Here is a 14,125-nt window from a genome sequence, read left to right as displayed (position 1 = left end):
CTTGTTAAGTACCTCTTTCGTATTCCTCTTGTGTCGTAATAGGCGGCTAAAAGGTTACAAAAGGTGGTAAAGGCGTCGTAGCTCAGGTGGCCCCCTTGTTTCGAGCCATTAAGCTGGACCTGGGTGAGACTGGGATTGCATTGATCGATGGAGATACTACTGTAATTTGTGAGAGCTGTGAGTAAGGGGGGGGGTAGATCCTTGTCCGTATCTGAGTTTGTGGTCCTTAGAGAGGGGGGATCCTTGTCCTTTTCTGAGTTTATGGTCCTAGAGAGGGGGGGGTAGATCCTTGTCCTTATCTGACTTTGTGATCCTCAGGAGGGAAGAACAAGCTGATCATCAAGAAGCTGCCAGCCAACGGGGCCAGCGAGAAGCTTCTGTCAGTCGGGACGGACAAGGTGACGCCAGACCCGAGGATGACAGTAGACGGGTCGAGGCTCACCATCTCCCACACCCGCCCCCGTGACGCCGGCACCTTCCTCTGTCAGTTCGACCTGGAGCCGCCCTTACAGCTGAAACACACCCTGGACGTGCAGTACGCGCCCACCGTCAGATCCTTGGTGCCCCCCGAGCAGCGTGTAGCCAAGGGCAAGGGCGTCACCCTAGAGTGCACGGCACGGGGGAACCCAGAGCCCATCATCCGCTGGTCCCGTCAGGAAGGTCCTCTACCCTCGGGACAACGTAGTCAACAGGTCAGTTGTATTTCACATGTCCTGTATGTAAATCTTCATCAACAACAGTACAGTGTAAGTAAAGTAACTCACGTGTATTAATAGTGTTGTGACAGCGACGTCTTAGCCTCGGTGTGATACAAGCAGCACTACCACCACCAGCAGCAGCACCGGCATAGTTTAGGTCAACAGTACAGTAACTCCCAAGTGATAACAGCTGTGTAGCCTCCAACACACTGTCCTCACACTGCTCACTTCACGGCAGCTTCAGGGACACTCAACCCTACTGCAGGTAGACGTTACTAAACACCACCAACCTCTCAGACAGACACACATCATGCTAACCTCACACGTAATTAAAGAAGTTATCTGACCACACTGAAGCTCACAGTAAAGGAAGACAGCGCCAGGGCAGGTCAACGCCAGGGCAGGTCAACGCCAGGGCAGGTCAACGCCAGGGCAGGTCAACGCCAGGGCAGGTCAACGCCAGGGCAGTCAGCCAGGGCAGGTCAGCGCCAGGCAGCCAGGGCAGGTCAGTGCCAGGGCAGGTCAGGTCAACGCCAGGGCAGGTCAGCGCCAGGCGCCAAGCCAGGCAGGTCAGCGCCAGGGCAGGTCAACGCCAGGGCAGGTCAACGCCAGGGCAGGTCAGGGCAGGTCAGTGCCAGGGCAGGTCAGCGCCAGGGCAGGTCAGCGCCAGGGCAGGTCAACGCCAGGGCAGGTCAGTGCCAGGCAGGCCAACGCCAGGGCAGGTCAACGCCAGGGCAGGCCAACGCCAGGGCAGGCCAGGCCAGGCCAGCGCCAGGGCAGGTCAGCGCCAGGGCAGGCGCCACAGGCAGTCAGCGCCAGGGCAAGCGCCAGGGCAGGTGCCAGGGCAGGTCAGCGCCAGGGCAGGGCCAGGGCAACGCCAGGGCAGGTCAACGCCAGGGCAGGTCAGTGCCAGGGCAGGTCAGCGCCAGGGCAGGTCAGCGCCAGGCAGGTCAGCGCCAGGGCAGGTCAACGCCAGGCAGGCAGCGCCAGGGCAGGTCAACGCCAGGGCAGGTCAGGGCAGGTCAGGGCAGGTCAGTGCCAGGGCAGGTCAGCTCCAGGACAGGTCAGTGCCAGGGGCAGGTCAGTCAGGTGCCAGGCAGGTGCCAGGGCAGGTCAACGCCAGGGCAGGTCAGGTGCAGGTCAACGCCAGGCAGGTCAACGCCAGGGCAGGTCAGCGCCAGGGCAGGTCAACGCCAGGCAGGTCAGCTCCAGGCAGGTCAACGCCAGGGCAGGTCAACGCCAGGGCAGGGCAGGTAGGTCAACGTCAACGCCAGGGCAGGTCAACGCCAGGGCAGGTCAGCGCCAGGGCAGGCGCCAGGGCAGGTCAACGCCAGGGCAGGTCAACGCCAGGGCAGGTCAGCTCCAGGGCAGGTCAGTGCCAGGGCAGGTCAGTGCCAGGGCAGGTCAGTGCCAGAACAGGTCAGCTCCAGGACAGGTCAGCGCCTCACAGACCTCAAGACCCACAAACGTTTGATCTCCACCTGACCGGAAGAGGGTAGCGGCTGACCCTCCATTAAGCGATGTAAAGGGAGAGAAAACTTTCCTGGAGAGCAGAGCGACACGACCAGCCCACACAGACCCCACTCAAGGGCATCCAGGCACGCAGACCCTCACTCAAGGGCATCCAGGCACACAGACCCTCACTCAAGGGCAGTCAGTCACACAGACACTCAAGGGCTGCGAGAAACACACACACACACTCACTCAAGGGCAACCAGGCACACAGACACTCACTCAAGGGCAGCCACACACACACACACACACACACACACACACACACACACACTAAAGGGCTGACTTACCTCGATGGGCACCACACACTCACTGCACCATAACAACAACAGAATGAACTGACTCACCAACTAATATTGACCATTCTCTTTCCTCACCTTCAGAACCTACCGTAGGAAGCGTCTCAATACACTGTCAGATTATATAACAGAATCACTATACAAATTCACTTAAAAAGATCCTACAAAACAAACTGATTTATATGTATTTCTGACTGTTAAAACGTCATATCCAGTTACCTGTATTAAGTTCTACAGTCTATTCAACTCACACAGTCATTACACAGTTCCTATTAATTCACAATCATTACACAGTTCCTTTAATTCCGAAGACGTGAGTTTTTGTCCTCTGTCCCAGGTGTCAGAAGTGAACCAAAAATCTCAACAGGTTAATGTACAAGTGTTTGGCGAAATTGTTTCTTGACCTTTGAGTAAAAAAAAAAATAGTCGGGTTTTTTTTATTTTCTTGGAATTCTTGCCGGCGGTTCATTCAACATGCTAATTCAATTTCTGAGATCAAAAAAAGTTACACTTCTTGTAATTAGTTTTGCTAATTACTTTTTTTTTATTGATACTTTTTGTCTCCAGAATCATAGACACACAACAGTTTATGATTTATCTATATATATTGCTGTTATGTCACCTGAAGATTAACCCTCCAACTTATTTCAGCTTAGGATTAATCTAAATACCCTAACCTAACCTAACCTAACCTAACCTAACCTAACCTACCCTAACCTACCCTAACCTAACCTAACCTAACCTAACCTACCCTAACCTAACCTAACCTAACCTAACCTAACCTAACCTAACCTAACCTAACCTACCCTAACCTAACCTAACCTACCCTAACCTAACCTAACCTAACCTAACCTACCCTAACCTAACCTACCCTAACCTAACAACATCACCTGTGAACGCACCTGCCTCACCAACCCAGGTGTAAATAAAACATTAATTAAACAACACCTAATTAACCTGGTCACCTTCACCTGGTAGTGTAATTAATAGACACAAATACAGGTGTTATGTTATGAAAATAGACACTGTGATGTTATGGCAATACGCGGGTAATGACGTGTGAATAGTAGATGAGTAATAGAACCCAATAGAACCCGATAGAACCCGATAGAACCCAATAGACTTCGGGTCAGGTCAATTTATAAGGTTATTTATTTCGAGAGAGTGAAGATAGAAAGAGGAAATAGAGATAAACGTGTATCTTTCCTCTCTTTCTCTTTCTCTCTTTCACTCACTCACTCTCATCCCTCTCCCTCGCTCACACACCCTCTCACTCACCTCTCACTCACCTCAGGGACACAGGCTAACACTGGACGCCGTGGACAGACACATGGAAGGGACGTATCTGTGTACGGCTGACAACGGCATCGGTGAGCCCGCGTCAGCAGCCATGGCCCTGACGGTGGAGTACCCGCCTGAGATCACTACTGAGAAGGTAGGTACTGTAGGTCTCCCAGGTCCACCTACTGCAGGAGTTAGTTGAGTCACTTAGGTAGGAGTTAGTTAAGTCACTTATTTACTTGTATGAGTTAGTTAAGTCACTTGCATTAATAGGAGTTAGTTAAATGTTCCAATGTGTTGTATAAGTTAGTTAGTTAGTTAGTTAGTTAGGAAAGTCCAAGTTTTAATTGGCGTTTGTAATCTTATTCTTGTGTTTCTTTATTTTGTTTCCGCTTTTCTCTTCTTTCTCCGCTTCTTCTTCTTCTTCTTCTTCTTCTTCTTCTTCTTCTTCTTCTTCTTCCACCTGTAACACTTACCATATCATTACCTGCAGGACATCGTCAGGACAGGTGAGGGTGACCAGGTAGAACTCGTGTGTGTGGTGCATGGTCTTCCTCCTCCTGACGTTGTGTGGACGAGAGACGGCCGCCCACTACCCGACACCATCATGGACACCAAACTCCACCTGCCGCAGCAACCAGGAGGACGCGCCCACGCCTCCTACGACGCCCACGTCAGCCAGACCCATTTCTCCCACCGCCACACCCTCACTATCAGCCACGTCACGGAAAAGGACTTCGGGGCGTATGTGTGTATCGCTGAGAACGCCCACGGACAGAAGAGCGCTGTTATACAGATGACAGGTGAGGTGTTCTGGGGTTGCTTGTCACACCTGGATATTGGTTATGACAGGTGTGTGGTGGGGGGAGGGGGGTTGTTGACATCTGTGTATTGGTTGGTGACAAATGTGACTCTTATGTAGTGTGTAAATCTCTCTCTCTCTCTCTCTCTCTCTCTCTCTCTCTCTCACGGTTCCTCTCTCGCTCCTCCAGGCCTCCCGAAGCCTCCTGTAGTGACCAGTAGCCCCAACGGAGGTGAGAGCAGCAGGTACACCCTCACCTGGGAGACAGAGAGCTACTACCCAATCACCGAGTTCCTCATCAAGTACCGGAGGACTCACCTGGGGGCGTGGCAAGTGAGTACCTGGGAGAGCCTTCACACTTTGACCTTGTTTGACTTTGCGTAACGTAGTATAAGCTAACTTGACCTTAGTTAACCTCGCATAACGTAGTTTGATCTAACTTAACCAAACGTAATTTATCTTAGCTTTAAGGTAGTGTAAGTTAACGTGAATTAACCTAACCTAATTTAACGTAATCTAACTATACCTGACTTAACCACCTTCACTTTGCCCAGCTGTTAAGTTAGGTACCCACTAACATCTGGGTGGACTATGGGTGCCCCGGGCGGGAGTGAACGACAGTAGTGGAGAGTTCTGTTTACTTGGACGTGTTGTAACCGACCAGTTTACCCGTCTCCTGACTGACTGACTGACTGACTGACTTGATTACTTCACCGTGTACATCCGAGTGTTAACAAGAGCGCCACGTGTACACAGAGGAACCATACGGTGGTGATGGCGGGGTCGTGGGAGAACGTGTCGAGGGCGGTGGGGTCTGATGAGGCGGTGGTGTCGAAGGAGACTCACCACCACGCCATGGTCTACACGCTGGAGGGGCTGCAGGTGGCCACGGACTACGTCGCTGTCGTCAGGGTGAGAAACAAGTACGGGTGGTCGGCGGAGTCTAACAACTTCTCCTTCTCTACTAAGAAAGGTGAGACTCTGGTGGGTGGTTAAGAGTCTTAGTTAGAATTTAGTTTCCAATAAAGAACTTGAGAGAACGTCATTAGAATATCAGTGTCTCAACAATCATTTTCTGATGCTTTTATTACCATCACAATAAGTTAGCTTTAAAAGGAGGAAGAATACTTGGATTTGCATAGTGTTTTGTGTGTGTGTGTGTGTGTGTGTGTGTGTGTGTGTGTGTGTGTGTGTGTGTGACATGATCAATAGGGAAAAACTGTTGCCTTACGTATTTTCAATTTCAGCCATGGCGGTCCTTCAGTCCACCAGCGGGGAGAGCGGTCAGACCGGCACCTCTGGCTTCATCCTCCTGCTGGTGCTGCCGCTGTCTCTGACCGTCATGTAGGACAGCAGCCACCACGTATGACAAACAGGACCTCCAGTCACAGTCCGCCACAAGCGAGCGGCGACAGTGACCCGCCCGACACAGGAACTTGGCCAAGTAGCTACCGCGATGCCCAATGGTGGCGGCGCTGTGATGCGGTACTGCGTCTGGAGATAACGACAATGTCACAACGCGGGAGACAGTGGCCGCTGTACCTGCTGTGGCCGGAGGGGGGATGTGGGGTACTGATGTTGGCGCCAGAGAGAGAGTGTGTGTGAGGGACATCTGAAAGTATCTAGACATGCACTTTTCATGGGCTATTGCTATCCATGCGAGGCAATCTTACCAGAGCCAGCTTTCTGCAAGTGCTTGACTGCCTCAGATGCAGCAGGAGAAGCTTGTGGCGGAAATGTTTGCAGCAGAAGCCGCTTACGATAGACGTCACTCTCAGCAAAAGAGGCTTGCCGCCATTACCAGCCTGCAGCCGCGGCCACTTGCGGCACACCTGTCCAGTCCAGTTTTTATTTAAAAACTTGTGTGATAATGTCCATTTCATGACTTCATTAATGTAGATTTATCTGGTAGTCCAGAGGTGCAGTAGTTTGTTATTGCTGTCGCCTTTTTTTAATACGTGAAGTGTGTTGTCTGTTTCTACTGAGACAGAATACTACAAGTCTTAGGACCTGGACCAATAGTGTTCACCCGCTCCGGTGAACACTCCCTCGCGTGCACATTTGTCCTTGGTGTGCATGTGTGTAGAGCTGTCACTAGTGTACACATGTGAACAGCTGGCACTAAGTACAAACAGTGCACAGTTGTCTTTAGTATGCATCTATGAACAGATGTCACAAGTGTCTCTGTGTGTCAGTACAGTAGTGTGTTATAACTAGGCTGCGTCTGTTTACCTACCAAGAGTTAAGTATCACTCACCGTGACGACGGGGACCCTTCAGTCTCCCGCCAAGAACAAGTTAACACGAGAGACACGCCCTCAGTGTACTGTTGAATTTTGCTACATTTAATGCGCTTCTCTCCGCACCACGACCTTCCTAAGCTTCACGACTGCGCCAGATGCCAAAACACCTTCATGTCATGGCGAGCGTCTCATTGTAATATAAGAATAATATAGAATTTCAGTGATTTACATTATACCACAAGCAATAGGGCTGTTAAGTGTGTGTGTGTGTGTGTGTGTGTGTGTGCGTGTGTGTGATCATGCTGGTCGAAAACCAAACCTTCATTTCTTATCACTACGTCACAAACTATGACCAATAACGATCTAATATTAAATTCATAGAAGCTAAACCAAACACCAACAGGACAATGGTTTAATTTACCATCGATTGGGATAATTTACCTTCAACCTAGCAAGCTACAACACCGCCACCTTGAATACAACTAAAACAGTATCCAAGAAACAACATTCTCGCTGCGTCACTTGTCAATACATCCCGGTAAAACAAGTTAGAGAGGAGTTAAGAAACTTCTCCTCCCCCCAACAACAACTACGGGAGATTAGTGAGGTCTCTTCCCGCTCCATCCCTGTGTGTACTTGGACCCCAAACTCTGGCTAGTAAGTCTGACCATCATAAATAATATCACTAGATGCTTTTTTTTTTTTATCTTGGTTAGAGTATGTGGTCCCATCTCTACCGTAGACACCAGAAAGATGTCAGGGGTGTGTGTGTGTGTGTGTGTGTGTGTGTGTGTGTGTGTGTGTGTGTGTGTGTGTGTGTGTGTGTGTGTGTGTGTGTGTGTGTGTATGTGTGTGTGTGTCGGTGTGTGTGTGTGAGTAGATACAGTGTCACAAAGTTTATTTAAAATTGGGGATGACCTGAAGATTAGTTCCTCTGACTCATCTCACCTTAAGATTAACTACTAACGTTAACTTAACCTAATTCTAACCTAACTTAACCTCACTTAACCTAAATCTAACCTAACCTAATATAACCTATGCTAAATCTAACCTAATCTAACTTAGCATGACGTAATTTGACCTAACCTAACCTAACCCAGGCAACTTCAAGGTGTTTAATCAGCAGGTGAAATAAGCTAAGGGTGTCTAATCTTCAGGTGTCTACACGTATAGGTTCAGGTGAGGCAATATATATATAACATGTATATAATGTAATCTAAGAACTTAAAGAAAATGTTGTCAAAATATTAAGTTGGAGAATTTATTATTATTATTATTATTATTATTATTATTATTATTATTAATATTATTATTATTATTATTATTATTATTATTATTATTATTATTATTATTATTATTATACGAGGATATACATTTGAAAGCAATACAATCCATGAAAGAAATTAAAGACGAATTTTTTTTTTTTATATATATAAGAACGATTCAAATTTTCCACTTTACGAGGAAAAAACAATTGATCTGGTAACATTGTCTATATAAGATAAGAATAGGAAAATAAACATATCTCATTGAAGAGAAATCCATCCCATCTATCTGCACCAAACCCACACACCATTGAAAAAGGCCGTTGGAGCATCTTATTAAAAAACGTTAACAACACTATTTAAAACTTGTATATAAAGTAAAATAAAATAAAAATACGAAACTTATTCTACTTCTTTAAAAAGTTGTCTTGTAGAAATCAACTTCTAGTGACCGGTGTTTCATAGTTTAAGCGCCCCGAGTCATCAACAGCAACAAAGAAAATGTATTCTCATCAACGCGATTATGGGGTAACTATGATATATTATACTTAATCCATATTTTAATCCAGATTGTGTTATTCAAAAGCACTGATTAATTGATGTGTCATATGGAAGCTTCTCTGCCTTTGGTGCGCCACAAGTGTAGGTAATAAGATTAAATTTAATGAAAGAGACAGAATGAGATTAATCTGGAAGAGTCAAGATGAAACTCGGACCTGAATTATTATATTTAAACCCATAGATTTGGTTAGGTTAGTTTATTTTTAGGTTTGGTTAGGTTAGGTTTTGTTATTCGTAGGTTAGGTTAGTTTATTTTTAGGTTTGGTTAGGTTAGGTTTTGTTATTCGTAGGTTAGGTTAGTTTATTTTCAGGTTTGGCTAGGTTAGGTTTTGTTATTCGTAGGTTAGGTTAGTTTATTTTCAGGTTTGGTTAGGTTAGGTTTTGTTATTCGTAGGTTACATTAGATGATATTTCAGGTCCCTCTTCTAACAGGGAAACATTGTGTAAACTTAAGGTGTTACCAGACCAGATTCTCTTCCTTATTATCACTGTGCCATTTGTAAACGTGGATTAGACTTGCATACACAGCGGATATTTTTGTATGGGTGTAGAGCCTAACGCAAGAGGGTGCACGAGGGTGGTCTAGTCCGTAGCTTTTTATCCAACGATGGTAGTAGTTTCTTCGGAGTTCTCTTAGAATTAGTTTGATGCCGGTGGACCAACACACATACATTACACCTGCCTGAGACCCCTTGGTTGTGGAGACTTAAAGACGTAACTAGAACCAAATTGTCAGGGTTAGTTTTGGCTATGGCGTCACCCGGCATAAAACCTAACCTAACCTAACCAATCTCGAGTAGACAATCTAACCCAGAGAAAAACCCTGAACGTAACTTGACCAATAATACGTGTGGGTTTGCAATAATTATTTCTTATAGATTATATTTTCCCTAATTTGGACATAATGGTGTATGGTCTTTGTTAGGTTAGGTTGGGTGTGGTTGGTTAGCCTCCGTGTTTATGATGTTTTCAGTAAATATCCTCTAAAAACTGACTTGTTATGGCTGCTGGAGTTCTCTTTGAAGCGTGACGCCGTGTTGCCTGACGTGGTCCTGACGGCTGTTCCTCACCCTTACAGTACAGTACAGCTGAAATTAATCCCGAATTTTCTGAGATAATTTTTAAATCTTTTGAATGGATCAGTTCATAACACGCGACATAGCATTGTGTAATTGTGAACCGAAACCAAAGAAAAGGCTTTTTAATTATCTGATAAATGGAATTCAGTTCTTATTGAATTCCCACGCCGTAAAATGTTAAATTATATGTCTTCACAACAGGTGGCAGGCAGGTTGGTGACGTCACCGTATAAGGCTAGGTTCTTCGTGTTACGCAGGCTTTATATATTAAATATTCCAATGTTACCATTAATTTGTATATACCTGTATGATATGTTTTATCAATAAAAAACTGAAGAATATTGTGTTACTCTTGTCCTGGGGTTAAAGGTAGGATCGAACCCACGTCTTCCTGTTTGAGAGATGAACAAGGACGCCATTATGTCATTAATTAATAGTAATAGTTTAACCACAATAGTAAATAAGCTATTATCGCCCTTAAACATGAAAAATATATAAGGCTAATAATGACATGTTGGAATCAGCAGTTACCTCTCACTCCGACAGATCAGGGTTCGATGCCCCCTTGACGTAGTTATATTTCCAAACTCTTAGGTATATACACTATACTAGGTAGACTAAATAATACACGTATGGTTCTGAACAGTAGTTTAGGCCTATAAAAGACATTTCGACTCATTGATTACTGCAGACAAAACAGTTTTTTTTTCCGCCACACTTCTATCAATTAACGAATTAATTAATCATCAATCAAGAGTAGTGAAGTTCTTTTACTGCATTAACTAAATCCCCGCCAGTCAGGGGAAAAAAGTAACATGTATTATTCATCGGGGGGAAAAAAGTATAAATTCCCACTGTCACATTCTAATATTTTTATCTCGATTTTTTAAGTGAATTTTTCAGATTTTTATATTTCATTTGTTTTTCTTTTGTTCTTTTTCAATGGTTTTATTCTATTGTCAATTTGGTGCTTTTTTATCCATTCGTCTTTAGTTTTTTTTTATATCTAATATTTTATGGCTGAAATGTTCCATATTTTTGTCAGTTTTTTTATGTTAAAGAAATAATAAAAAAATTGTCCTGGTTTTTTATTACGATGATTTTTTTTCCTTTTGTTTATTTGTTTACTTAAATTTATTATTCTTTATTTACTTATTTGTTTTAGAAGAACATAGAGGAACAGGAGAAAGAGGAGGAACCAGAGCCAACACTCTCCACCAGCACCACCAACACTCTCCACCAGCACCACCAACACTCTCCACCAGCAGCAACAGCAGCCTATTGACAAGCGGCTTCCTTAAGTGAGTTAACACGCGAGGTCAAAACTGTTCAGCGGAAGTTAACCAACAACTTCAGACTTCATCTCCCTGAGGCACCTACCCCTGACGACACAAGTTAATCCAGCACCAACAACGCCATCTTAACTATTTCCTCAAGTATGTCTACACCTATTAAGTGATATCCAAACTTGGGATCATTTGTTATTATTATCATTACACAGGTAAGGTCTTTTAAGTGCTTAATAAAGTCCACTAAAATTCAACAACAACAAAATTATGAGATATTATATAAGAGTAGAAAGCTTGTGTGTTAGTGTTGTGATGCGACACCAGCTCTCTCCCGCCCTCTGTGGGGAAAAAGATGGAACTATGGATCAAACGCCATCTATGGGTATGAATCTGAACTATGGATCAAACGCCATCTATGGGTATGCGTCTGAACTATGGCTGGAGACAGGTTATATAAACAGTACAGATGCACGTGAGAGACAGACGCACAGAACCAGACAGTTATATTGAGAGACAGACAAAGATACGGTGACGTAGCCAGTCTCCAGCAGTGAGGAAGGTCATAACAAGAGTGAGGGAGGAAGTAGTGGTGAGAGACATCTGATTAGTTAAGTGTTAATGTTGTTAGCATATTAAGGCGGCCCGACGAACTGCGACTGTGGTGGTGGTGTGGTGTGGTGGTGATGATGGTGCGGTGGTGGTGAGGGACGTGTGGTGATGGTGGTGATGATGGTGCGGTGGTGATGGCGTACGTGTGGTAATGGTAGGATGATGGTGTGGTGGTGGTGGTGAGGACGTGGTGATGGTGGTGATGATGGTGCGGCAGATGGCGCAGCGTGGCAATGGTGGTGATGATGGTGCGGTGGTGGTGAGGGACGTGTGGTGATGGTGGCGTGTAGTAATTATGGTAATGGTGGTGAAATAAGCGTCTGGTAGTGGTGGTAATTGTGGTAGTACTGGTAGTTATTGTATTAGTTGGGTAGCTTCCGATACTCATAATTGGTCTGTACACTTATTGCAGTGAACACACACACACACACACACACACATACATACATATATACACACACACACACACACATACATATACACTCTACATACCTATATACATATATACATACACAAACATACATACATACATACACACACACACACACACATACACACACACACACACACACACACACATACATACACACACACACACACACACACACACACACACACACACACACATTATGATAATCCAGAATAATTAGTGTCATCTCAGGTAGATTTTTAAGAATTAGAAGAAGTTTTACGTTCTTATTGAACTGTGAAGGCGACTGGAGGAGACAGACAGACAGACAGACAGACACAGACGGACAGACAGAGAGAGACAGAGAAAGAGAGATGAATATATAGAGTAAGACAGAGTTCACAGTAGAGGATAGAGGATATAAGAATTGAAAGATAAAGAGTGAGAGTGAGAGAGAGAAAGAGAGAGAGAGAACACCCCCTCCCCCCACCACACCGGAAGATTAGCGAGGCCTCCCACACACCCGCTCCAAGAATTGCCCCCAAAGCTAACTTTTTTCCCCGATGGATTTTGAGAATGAAAAGTAATCCGCTAGAGTGGGGAGACTCCTGCCTTTCACGTCATCTTTTATCCCCGCACTCTTTGGACTTTCTCCCCAACAAAATCCTTGAGTTCTCCTGTCACGGCCTTATTGGTCATGTTTCTACCCTCACCACTTGTGTACGCCATGTGTGTGTGTGTGTCTGTCTGTCTTTGTGTGCCTCTGTGTGTGTGTGATTGTAGGCGTGTGTGTTTAGGGAATTCCATGACAAGTTTTTCCCTAGTTTCATTATTTTTATCCCTAGTTTTTTTTTGTCTATTCAAGTGGTTGTGGTATTTTTATTTATTCTCCCCAGTTTCGTCATTTATTCCCTGTGTAATTTTTCTCCCCATTGTCATCACTTTCTCCCCATTTTCGTCACTTTCCCTCCTATAGTCACTTTCTCTCCTTTTGTCACTTTCTCCCAACTTTCATAAATCATAAAATTTCATCTCTACTTTCTTCCATATATTACTTTATACTTTCTCCCCGAAAAAAAAAATATATATCCACTCAAGTCTAGAAATGTTCCCCAAACTTCTTGACTTTCTCTTGACTTTCTAATTTTTCACTGTCAACTTCTTCGGTTTTTCTCCCAACTCAATTACTTTCTCTCTTAAATCTGTCACTTTCTAAAGCCTTGTATTGTCTCTCAACTCTTACTTTCTCTGAGTTTCGTTCAATACTTTCTCTAAAAAAAATTTACGGTTTTCTGAACACTTGCTTTTACTGTCAACTTTTTAATGATTTTTCTCAGCTTTACGACTTTCTAAATTCTTATTATTTCTTTCTCTTCTTTTATTCTTCTTCAGCCTATTACTCTCTCCCTTCCCCTATCACCGTTTTCCTCTTTCTGTCCCTCTCCCCTCCTTCCAATCCTTATACGTCTATCTCTCCAAATTCTCTCATTAATCTCCCTCTTCCCATTCTCCCTTGCCCATCGCTCCCTCCCTCCTTCCTCTTCCTCCTCCTTCTTTTCCTCCCAGTATTTCTATCTACCCTATATCCCTCTTCTTTGTCCTCTCTACCTCTTCCCATTGTCTTTGCTCTCCCCTTCTACTCTCCCCCTCTTCCTCCTATCCTGTCTCTTTCTCTCTCCCTCCCCCCTCCCCCCCTCCTCCCCCCCGTGAGAGAGAGAGGAACAAGTGCCTCACGGAGTCACTGAGGTGGTGTGTGTGTGTGGACGTCATCTTGGTGTGAGAGTGCCTGCTGGGGGGAGTGAGAGGAGGTGTCCTGGCCACCTCCACTCCTCACCCTCCCCCACCCTCCCCACCCTCCCCCACCCTCCCTCACCCCTCCTCACCCTCCCTCACCCCTCCTCACCCCTCCCTCATCCCTCCTCCCCGTTCATCCCTTCTTCCTTGCTCTTCTTCATCCTTCCTTATTCTCACCTCCCCACCTTACTCATTCCCTCTCCTCTCTCTCTTTTCCTTACAGCTCTGTCAACACATCACCTGGGCACCTCTGTCAACACAATAGCCGTGTACACCTCTGGCACC

At 45.3% G+C, this 14,125-nt stretch overlaps 1 protein-coding gene across 1 annotated transcript in view; it reads left to right on the top strand.

Annotated features, from left to right (window-relative positions):
* The window catches only part of LOC121859771 (protein amalgam-like), a 9,325-nt gene extending 1,651 nt beyond the window's left edge, over positions 1 to 7,674 (top strand). The window contains exons 3-8 of the mRNA XM_042356759.1: positions 319 to 692; positions 3,804 to 3,944; positions 4,284 to 4,593; positions 4,783 to 4,925; positions 5,349 to 5,565; positions 5,840 to 7,674. Coding sequence (XP_042212693.1) covers positions 319 to 692; positions 3,804 to 3,944; positions 4,284 to 4,593; positions 4,783 to 4,925; positions 5,349 to 5,565; positions 5,840 to 5,940 — 1,286 coding nt within the window. The 3' untranslated portion in view covers positions 5,941 to 7,674. The remainder of the gene's footprint in view (positions 1 to 318; positions 693 to 3,803; positions 3,945 to 4,283; positions 4,594 to 4,782; positions 4,926 to 5,348; positions 5,566 to 5,839) is intronic.
* The last annotated feature ends 6,451 nt before the right edge of the window (positions 7,675 to 14,125 follow it).

Source organism: Homarus americanus, unplaced genomic scaffold, assembly GCF_018991925.1.
Source record: "Homarus americanus isolate GMGI-L3 unplaced genomic scaffold, GMGI_Hamer_2.0 scaffold27231, whole genome shotgun sequence".
NCBI lineage: Eukaryota > Metazoa > Arthropoda > Malacostraca > Decapoda > Nephropidae > Homarus > Homarus americanus.
This window is presented reverse-complemented; position numbering and strand designations above follow the sequence as displayed.